Raw genomic sequence first — 10,535 nt, 5'->3', positions numbered from 1 at the left:
ACCCCCCCCCCCCCCCCCCCCCCCCCGGAGAAAAAAGTCTGGAAGAAACACTGGTTTGTCGAAGCCACAGAAATTATACCTTACATTGCTACAGCAGTAAAAAAAAACAATAAAAAAGCTGTAGACTGGGGTGAGGGGTGGGGGCAAGCCAATTATGCGACTTACCGACGTCATCGCTTGGCCAGTGGTGTCGTCATCAGCCTCTCCTTGTAAGCCCGCGCCTTTTTTTGCAGGGTCTTTTTTTAGTGGCCCACGCGGCGGGCGGTCTGACACACCAGGACCACCAACCTGTGGACCACAGTCACGTGTTACGACACATTAACATTTTTTTTAAGTATTACAGTACAAACTTAAATTCAGAGTCCACAGTGGTAGGTTTAGGATGAAGACAAGGCAAAAAAAAAAAAAAATCAGATTTTATTGAATGATCTTCCCTACCTCCACCGGTCGTTGTGTTCTCTCCCCTTTATTGGTCTGGCGTTAGCGTGGACGAGTCTGGAATCCCACAGCAGCAGATCCCCGGCCCGGGCTGGAACCCGCTTCCTGCGGCACCCTGGGGACAACGATAACATTTATTACTTAACATCAGAGTTTCTTCCGGGCATCTCTCCGAAAGTAATTGAATTTATATAGAAAAAACACATACTTATACCAGTTTCCGCCCCCCCGGAATTTGTTGTCCGCAGGTACCAGATAATTAATTAATGCAGTCACCTAATTGCAAGTACCAGCTAATTAATTAACCCAACTTATTGCATGTGCCAGCTAATTAATTAACCGACCTAATTACAGGTAACAGCTAATTAATTAACCCACCTAATTGCAGGTACCAGCTAATTAATTAACCCACCTAATTGCAGGTACCAGCTAATTAATTAACCCACCTAATTGCAGGTACTAGCTAATTAATTAACCCACCTAATTGCGGGTACCAGCTAATTAATTAACCCACCTAATTGCAGGTACCAGCTAATGTCCTCGTCTCTCATTCTCCACAGTCCTGTGTTGACAGATCGGATAGCGGCCTTGGTGTTCTGGGCATAGAAGGCCTCCAGGTGTTCATGGGAACCTTCTAGAACTTCAAACGTCCAGTCGTCCTCGTCAGCCTGATATTGAAGATGTAAATACGTGGGGTAATGTGGGTGGGATGTCTTCAGAGGCGTAGCGACATGGTGGGAGGGGGAGGCAGGGGTACATATGTCCCCGGGCGCCGACCCTAAAGGGGGGGGGGGGGGCAAAATAAGCTCATTTTAGATGCAATTTGAATTATAAATATAAAAAATATATGAGGGGGGGGGGGCGCCAAATTGAAAGTTTGTGCCCGGGAGGGGGTCGCTACGCCTCTGGGTGTCTTCCGTAATTAATGACGTCATGTATTTTAAATTATGTTTATATTTACCTGAATCTTTTCACTTCGTCAGAAATAACCAACAACCCCCCCCCCCCCCCCACATACACACACACTTAAAATGATGCCACGAAGTTCAACTCTAATCCAGGAAAGACAACTGAAACGGACAATAATGGTCACGATTGTCTTTTATTAATTCAAAATAGGCCTAAATACTTTTCTACTTGCGTTGCCTTTCTTTAAGTAGCTTGTCACAAAGTGTAACACGCCTCCTTTTTGTCCATTTTCGGCCGCTGGGAATAAAACCACGCCCACTTTTTCTTACCGTTTCCAAATAAACCGCCCCTTGGTATGCGTGAAGGCCTTTTCCGGGCCGCGCATTGGTCGACGTGTAAGCCCATGGTTGCTCGGGCTGTCGAACTCTTCCACGCCCATTTCTGGAGGCTGACCAATCGCCACGGCGTCCCACGCTACTAAGTAGTTGGTCAGTACCCCATAACTCAGCGAATCTATTCTTGACCTTTTAAATAAAGGAGAATCAAAATCGATATGATGTACAGGTTATGACTGGAAATAAGATAGTGACACGTCAAGTGTTTCTTCCAGACTTTTCTCTCGGGGGGGGGGGGGGGGCACTTGAAATTTTCGGGGGGGGGGGGCGGTAGACTTTCTTCGGGGGGGGGGGGGGGGGCGGACGCTGTTAAAAGTATATATTTTCTATATAAATTATATAAATTTCATTTCGTTTGGGGGGGGGGGGGGCGGTAAAAATTTTTCGGGGGGGCAGACACTAGTAAAAGCGTATGTTTACTATATAAATTCCATCTCATTCTGGGGGGGGGGGGGGGCAGAGTAGACTTTCTTCGAAGAGATGGCCTGGAAGAAACTCTGGATACGTCGTCCAAAATCATTGTCATGATTTTATTTGGTAACTTTTTACCACCTCGTCACACTAGCTTAAATCGCTTAAATCGCCTATTAAATGACGTCATACTTCACCCGCCCCATCTCCATCTCTATCTTCTTTTATGTCATACGTTTAAAATGTCTATTATTTAACTTCAAAAAGAAAAGCAACGGTATTTAAAATTTTTAAGAAGATGTCCTCATTTTCAAAGTTTGATACAAGATCTATAATTAACTATCCATTCGTTGGACAAACAGTAGGCCCAGTGGCATCATGAGGTGGGCACGGGGAGGGATGGAGAGCGGTCTACACTGGGTGACACCATTCGGGGGTGACACCACAATGAAAAATCGTAAAATTTAAGCTTACAATGTTTTTATCCAGTTTTTTTTTTTTTTTTTAATATAGGATGAGAGGGGGTGACACCAAACCGAAATTGAAAAAATGTTTGAGGGGGTGGAGTGACACCATCAGTTACCTTACGTCACTAAGGTAGGCCAGTGTAAAATAAACGAAACTCACCTGCAAGCGGACCTCCCATGCTGGTTTCAAGTGACCAATCCTGTAGTTTCTAACAATGGAGTGGACGCTGTAAGGGACATCGCCATTGGCGAAGCTCGATTTCATCCAATCAAAAAATTCGTCTTTCAGCTGGGCCGTGGTTTGGGACGGCGTTACGGATGATGGTGTAGCCTTTCTCCTCCAGCTCATCTCTATGGGAGACTGTAAACATCGTCTTGGTTTGCTACACGAGGTAGAAAAATGTTTGCATGAGGCTACAGGGGATACGTGATACAGAAGTAGAGGGGTGTGAGGTTATATGACAGGGGGGTAGCGAACAATGTTTTTTCTAAGCTGCGCGGTAGAGCGGCCGCGCAGTGGTTTTGAAACTGCCGCGCATTCATGTTGTAAAATACATACATCTGTAATGACGCAAGGTTACGTCAAGGGTAGGTTAAGCAGATAGAGGTTAGCAGAAACAGACTATAGCGAGTTGGTTAGAGAGACCAATGAAAATGCAGGAGCTGACCGGTCACGTGGGACGGTCAGCTGACCACTGAAGCATGGGTCTGCAGTTAGTCAGGAGTTGATAGCTAGCAAAGAGAACGGTCAGTAGTTAGGTAGAGAAATGTAGAGTTAGGTAGAGACGATCGGACATATGTAGAGTTAGATACAGTTAGATAGTAGTAGTAGTACAGTGTAGATTAGTAGATACTAAGTCTGTACACATTTAATAAATAAACAAACTGTCGATTTGCACCCCCGTCAACCTTTCAATTTATTTTTCCAATCCATTTTGGCGCCCCCTAAGGTAGGCGCCCGGGGACGTATGCCCCCCCCCCCCCCCCTCGCTACTGCATTGGGTAGACAAGCATGAATGGATGAAATACACAAGTCGACCAATACGATGCTATAAGGGGCATATAATGATACAAAGATTTATAATGTAGATACACATATATAAGGCAATAACGGGTCAACAAGAATATGAGTCTCAAGCAATTATAAAAATATTCTGTGTTATTTTGTTTGTCCATAGATCACATCATGCATAATAAGGGGACGTCATAAATGGCGTGCCGTATCAACATTTTTTTTAAATGGCGATTTCTTTCTAAAATATTGATTAGTTGGTTTTTTTTTTCCAATTTAAGGATAGTGATAGATATTTAATATATTTTACAAAAAATTGTTTGAAGATAAGGCAAAATAAACTTCAAAATTTTAGATTGAAAATTATGTGAGAACAATTGTGATCAAGCAGTGTGACGTCATGTATTGACGACCTCTCAGTAAATATGTGTCTCGCTCTCCCATTGTCCCGACCCCTCCCTTATAACATGGCTTCCACAAACCCCATGTTTTCCTCTTTCCAGTCATTTCCCTATACAAACTTTTTACCCACAATCCTAAAACGTCTTTCATTGTGTGTATTAAGTATACTAAATGAATTCAACGCACACTTTCTCTCACAACCAAGTAGCCAGTTTTAACTCAAACTGTATGATTAGGGTAACTATATGTGATTTTAATTGTATGTTAGCTTAACTGTATTTTTACAAGTTAGCCTATCGCTTCTTATGTAAGCCTCAAGGTCGTATGTCAGCAAGTCTGTAATTAGGCTTGTCTGCCTTTACCTCTGAGTATTTTAGCCTACCTACCTGTATATTAACCTATATAACTGTATGTTAGCCTAGCTACCAGTATGTTAGCCTACCTACCTTTTTGCTAGCCTACCTACTTATATGTTAGCCTAGCTACATATATGTTAGCCTACCTACATGTATGTTACCCTAACTACATGTATGTTCGCCTATATACCTGTATGTTAGCCTACCTACCTTTTTGCTAGCCTACCTACCTGTATGTTAGCCTACCTACCAGTATGTTAACTTAACTACCTTTGCGCTAGCCTACCTACATATATGTTAACCTAGCTACATATATGTTAGCCTACCTACTTGTATGTTATCCTAGCTTACTCTATGTTATCCTACCTCACTGTATGTTAACCTAGCTACATATATGTTAGTCTACCTACCTGTACGTTATCCTAGCTTACTCTATGTTATCCTACCTACCTGTATGTTAGCCCAACCACCTGTATATTAATTAGCCTATCACCTATCTCAGTGCCTGTTAACTTGAAACTTTTTTTTTATTTAAAGATTTAAAAAAAAAAAAAACTTATAACCCAGCTTTGGGCTCAGAATTTAGATAACTTACAGTACAGTACTCGAACATTTTTCTTAAGATCATTTAACTGTCTTCTTCTTGATCTACATATACGACTTTCATTTGACAGTTTCACATTGTGAATAACAGGGGTGACAATGGTGTGAGAAAGTATGACAATGAAAGGTGGGGGTTGGGGCATGGAAGTGGGGGTCGGTAAAAATTGAAGGAGGGGAGGGTGAACATGGAAGGGGGGGGGGGGGTAAAGACAAATGAAGTAGGGAGGGGTGATGTAATGAAATGTAAGTGGGGGTGGGGTAAGGAAGGGAGGAGTTGAGGTTATGGAGTTAGGAGGGTGTGGCAAGGGAGGTGGGAGACTAGTGTGTGTGTGTGGGGGGGGGGGGGGAATAATGGACTCAATATATAACAAAATAAGAGGGCAGATGTGACGTCACCGGCCCTATCATTGTCTCCGCCCACGCTGATGAGATCCTATTGCTGCGGTGTCAGCTGTCACGTTAGTGATGAAGTGGTAGGGGTCAATAGGTCAGGATGTATAACAGTGGAGGTGGGGCAGGGAGGGAGAACTGAATGATTAGCCCGTAAAGGTCACAGAACGATCAGACAATAGTGGCTAAAGTACACACCGTAGACTACACACGTGTTGGGGGGGGGGGGGGGGGTTGTCCATAAATGACGTCACACTCGTAGGGGGAAGGGGGGTCGGTAATTTTGGGACGGTGTATGATGAGGGGAAGGGGGGGGGGGTGGTTTAGATGGTGTGACGTCACACTTTTTTCATTATAAAAAAAAGAAATGTTAGAAAACGAATTTTAGACGTTATTTTGCGTTTTAGAAAACTGTTTTAATAAATTGTATTAGGAATTGATTAAAATACTCTGTTTTGACATACTTCAGACAAGAGTTTGGAAAAATATCGATGTTTAAAAAAAAAATCAACAGCAGGAAGGTTGTAGGATGAGGTGTGACGTCATTTTTGTGACGACGTGTGACGGAGCGGAGGGGGGGGGAGGTAAAAAATCGTCAAAAAAGCGTGACGTCATTTATGGATGACCTCTTATTCAAACAACAACACACACGTAGGTGGGCACAGTGGAGGTCGTATACACCTGTGCGGTTACTAAGACCGACGAAGTAATAACAGACAATGTATAATGCATGCAGTTTAACCCCGGGCCATGTATAAAATAAATCTAGACTCTGACTAACTTAGCATTCGAACTCGGAGCTTCTAGGTCAGCTATCGCACTATTTTAAGAAATCTAAAACGTAACTAAAAATTCTCAAACTTGTTTAAAACAAGTTACACCATTAAAAAAATAAGATAGGAAATTCTAACGATCTAAGAAAACTTTTTAGCGCCTATAGAATATGCCACAGTTGCCGTGAAACTCCGCCCCCACCCCCCCCCCATCCCCATCCCAGAAAGCACATGGATAACAAATCGTGTTCTGCGTGTGTAGCACTCTATAAGGGATGTGTTTAGAATTAAGTAACGGTGCGTGACATGAGGGTCTGATTTTATTACGTCACACTTTCGCGTTTTAAATTATTTTTTTAAGCCGAGATCAGCGAAGTCCTCTGCCCTAAGGATCCGCAGCTCTTCTAGAGTACATTCCATACACTACCCCCAGACCACACCGGCACTTATCATCGTATGTCTTAATTAGTCCAACCTTCATTAATTGTACGCGCATATTCGGCAGCTAAGTTTCGTAAAAATTTGGAACTTTTCCAACAAATTTATGTACATACGCTCATCTGCGTCAAGTACAGGTGGATCACAATGGCGTTATAAATTAGGGGGGGGGGGGCAGGTGTGGTGGGGCGGGTAAGGGGGGGGGGGTGATTGGTGCAGAGCATGGTCCATACTTCTAATGCTCCGCCGACACTGTTTCCCACAAAATGTTTAACGCCCGCGACGTTTTATTCTAGCTCCATCTATTAGTCATTGTTCTTTACCTGGGCTAGCAAGGGAAGCGACTCTATAGATCCTTAGTTTTCAAGGGAGGTAAAGCTTTACACAAGCAAGTACCTTTTATTTTTAAATATACAATTTTCGCTAAGCTAACACTAAAGTATTTATTAATTTAAGTTGTAGCATTTTATTTATTTTTATTGCAAGAGTATATTAATTTGGTTAATTATTTCTCTTTGCAGAATGTTAATGATTATTTCATTAGCGAAAACTTTAGCGTACTAAATAATGTTAACTGTATTTAATCAATAAATTTTCTTTTTACTATATTCAATAGAGTAAAGAATTCCTACTGTCACAAATATTATTTCTTTATTTCCTTATTTATAATGTATATTACTTTATCATTTATTCCAACTAATTTCCATGTTGTACATATTGTAAAATAAGTTACTTCACTTAGTTTCACATTCATATTTGAAACTTGATTTTTTTTTGTTAAACATTTCAATTTACCTGCAGAATTTGGCATACATTAATACTAATAGTTTCGCTGTCTGTCTATCTATCTATCTATCTATCTGACAAGAACGCTGTAGAGAAAACACAAGCAAAATAAAAACATGCACAGTAATTCGAAAAACGAAGTATGACGCGGTCACATTTAGCACAGAGTAGAAAATAATCTCAAGCCGGAGAGTGCACACAGTAATATGACGTCATTGATTTTCGAGTAAACATTGAATAAAAAGGAAATTTTGTCTAATCTAAATGGTTTGCGTAAAGAGTTTCTTGCATACAATTCTTCGGGTAGGGGCGAAGCCCCACCCCCCGCGTAAGAACGTCTGAGCCCCCCCCCCCTCCCCAACTCAAAAGAAATTTCTTTATCGATACTCTATAATAAAATTACCGCCTAATTAATGTGTCTAATCTAAAAAGTGGTTTTCTTGCAATTTCTTTAATGCAATTCTTGGGTAGTGGCTAAGCGCGACACCAGTGTTTCTTTCAGACCTTTTCCTCCTCGGAGAGGGGTGGGGTACTTGAAATTTTCGGGGGCGGGGGTAGAATTTTCGGGGAGGGGGGGACACTGGAAAAAGTATATAATTATATTTCGTTGAATGGTACGGTAGACATGTTTTTGGGGGTGGGGGGTGGGGGGGGGGGGTTGTGTGTGTGTGAGGGGGGGGGGGGGTGGTTTTAGTTTAGAGAAAAGAGACAGCACTATCAACCTAGCGCCCGGTGTATCCTTCCTCAACGGGCCATTTTTCTCGTACACAAATGTTAATGTAATATGTTTCACTGAAAATAAAAATATTTTGACAAAAATTACTAAATACTGCCTGTTGCAGTTCATACACTATTTTTTAATAACTCTAAAAAAAGTAAAAAAGTAATATATTATTTTAGTTGAAAAGAATAAAGTGGGCTTTAAAAATGAATAATAATTGATCTTTTTGTTTAATTTTTACTTTCTCGAGTAAAGAGTATAGAGGAAGTATTCTAATCGTGCCTGATAATTATCATATATGTTGACAGCCTTTGCCGTTTTACACCTCCATACTTTATCGTCTACGGAAAATAAAGGATGCATTGTAATAGTGCAAACAATCTAAAATCGAGATTTTGACACATTTTGACGTTTTACATCCGTCCGGAACGCAACGACTTCGTTTTGCAAATTTGTCTGTTTGTGTTGTGTAAGTTAAGACGGTAACTTGAGTAATGTTTCAGTTTGATTGGCGAAATTTCATGCGTAATTATTATATTTTATTTGTAGTTTTCTTTCAGCTTTTGAGCGAATTCCGGTCACAAGAAGTAATACTTTACTCTATTTCCGTGAGGACACTAAAGTTGGCTACAGTTTCAGTTAGGTAGAAGACTTTTCATAAATGGTGCTTTACTATATTTCTGGTTTCTAAAATAGCGATAATTTGAGTATCGTTTCCGTTAGGCGAACGAATTGCCATACATTTGTATAAGATCCTACTCTCCTGATTCTTACACATTTTGAATGATTTTCGGTGACCGGAAGTACAACTTAACATTATTTCCGATTTCTCAAAAAAAAAAATCACTTTTAACGGATCTATTTCTTTCAAACTTTTCTCTTAGATCAAGATTCGATGACATAGCACGTTGACGTAATTAGATATTTGATGAACTTTTTAAAAAATTAATCAATGTTTTCTCATAAACTTTTGTATCCAGTGACATGCAAACGTTTATCCGTGCGTTTGGTGCGCATTTTTTTTTACGCAATTCTTTACTATTTTTACTTTCTCGTATATACGTAGTATAGAGAAAGTATTGTAATCGTGCAAAAAAAAAATCGAGATTTTTACAAATCTCGACGTTTTACACCTCACTAATACGGAAAAACATAATTTTGCAATCTTGTCCGTATGTCTGTGTGTGTGTGTGTCTGTGTGTGTGTCTGTCCGTTTGTAAACACGATAACTTGAGTACCGTTACAGCTAGGTTGATGAAATTTCATATATAAGTATTTTATCAAAATCGTAGATCCGTATCAACTTTTGAGCGATTTCCGATAACCGGAAGTGGTACTTTTCCTACTTTGAATTTTTTAAAAGCCTATAACTTGAGTACTATTTCAGATAGATAAATGAAATTTCACATGTAAGTAAAAGATCTAATTCTCTACCTTCTGTTAAATTTTGAGTAATTTCCGTTGACAGGAAGTAGTAATTTACGCTACTTCCGATTTCTCAAAAAAACTAATGTAAATTTTAAAAGTACTAATAATATTGCGCACTATTATGCGCTTTTTTATTTCGCGTTCACTTGGTGTGCAATTAATTTGTCTACGAGATTTTATTCTATTTTTAAAACTTTAAGTATTTAAAATGGATTAAAAATCATGTCTATAGCCCGAGTTCCCATCCCCTGTTATTTTATATAAAAATATTCGAGAAAGTTTAGGGGAGATCACTACCGGTTTATTTAAAATTATGTATACGACAACGTTTAGGGGAGATTATTCCCGCTTTTTTACAACGTTTTTTTTTATTTCTTAATTCAGATTCATATCTCAGTTTTCTTTGCTTCGACCTAAAACGGTGAAAAAAAACGATAATTTTGTTCAAATTGGGTATTATTGTTATACATGAGCATTCGCGGAAAGAGGAGAATATCTTTAATTTTCATTTTTATTTTTATTTTATTTTTTTGTAGTTGGAGATTTTTTTTTACCTTTTCCTCTATTCCCCCTTTGAATTTCACTCGCTTTCACGTCTTTGTCTCTTTTACATTCCTCCCTCTCCCTCCCATTCTTTGTAAGCTCTCTCTCTCTCTCTCTCCCTCTCCCTCTTTCACTCCTGATGTTAGCTGTAGTTCTCTTTCTAATCAAATCACGTTTGTCTCTATGTTACTTTCTGGCCATTACTTACCTGCCTTTATACGTCGATTACGTCCCCGCACGAATGTAAGACGTATATGCATATTTTTTACTATTTCCACAGGGCGACTGTGTGGCTCATCCACAGAAAAGATGCGTGGCCTAACCACACATGCAAGACGCCAGCTTCACATATGTCTGCTGATGTCAGCATATTTTGCGACCGTTATCGCAGTAAAAATGGATGAGGTCTTCGCCCGGGAGAGCGGTAGGTGTCAAGTTATCTCCCTCTAAAGCAGGGGTTCCC

General features: G+C 40.2%; 2 protein-coding genes across 5 annotated transcripts in view; one reads left to right on the top strand and one right to left on the bottom strand.

Annotated features, from left to right (window-relative positions):
• Positions 1–434: 434 nt before the first annotated feature.
• LOC131941994 (uncharacterized) lies at positions 435–2,999 on the bottom strand. The gene is made up of 4 exons (XM_059301642.1): positions 2,781–2,999; positions 1,677–1,871; positions 953–1,106; positions 435–553 (listed from the first exon to the last, which is right to left on the bottom strand). The coding sequence occupies exons 1-4, from the start codon at positions 2,967–2,969 to the stop codon at positions 435–437; spliced, it is 657 nt and encodes a 218-aa protein (XP_059157625.1). The 5' UTR covers positions 2,970–2,999.
• LOC131941993 (alkaline phosphatase) overlaps positions 1,103–10,535 on the top strand; it is a 29,011-nt gene continuing 19,578 nt past the window's right edge. Inside the window, exons 1-2 of one of the 4 annotated variants that reach the window (XM_059301640.1) lie at positions 1,103–1,120; positions 10,353–10,496. In XM_059301640.1, the coding sequence (XP_059157623.1) occupies positions 10,382–10,496 (115 nt within the window). In that variant the 5' untranslated portion in view covers positions 1,103–1,120; positions 10,353–10,381. Of the gene's footprint in view, positions 1,121–6,844; positions 6,983–10,332; positions 10,497–10,535 lie in introns of those variants that run through there. The other 3 variants (XM_059301638.1, XM_059301637.1, XM_059301639.1) reach the window with 3 other exon arrangements.

The sequence above is a fragment of the Physella acuta genome, unplaced genomic scaffold, assembly GCF_028476545.2.
Source record: "Physella acuta isolate Inbredline_101_S28 unplaced genomic scaffold, ASM2847654v3 ptg000379l, whole genome shotgun sequence".
In the NCBI taxonomy this organism is placed as follows: domain Eukaryota; kingdom Metazoa; phylum Mollusca; class Gastropoda; family Physidae; genus Physella; species Physella acuta.
Note: the sequence above shows the minus strand (reverse complement) of the source record. Positions and strands in the feature narration are given on the sequence as shown.

Excerpts from the sequence above, each read along its gene's own strand:
- LOC131941994 (XM_059301642.1), bottom strand. The coding sequence starts at position 2,969 with ATGAGCTGGAGGAGAAAGGCTACACCATCATCCGTAACGCCGTCCCAA. Across the intron at positions 1,872-2,780 it reads CATGGGAGGTCCGCTTGCAG|GTCAAGAATAGATTCGCTGA; the intron begins GTGAGTTTCGTT and ends TTTATTTAAAAG. Across the intron at positions 554-952 it reads TAGCTGGTACCTGCAATTAG|GGTGCCGCAGGAAGCGGGTT; the intron begins GTGGGTTAATTA and ends CGTTGTCCCCAG.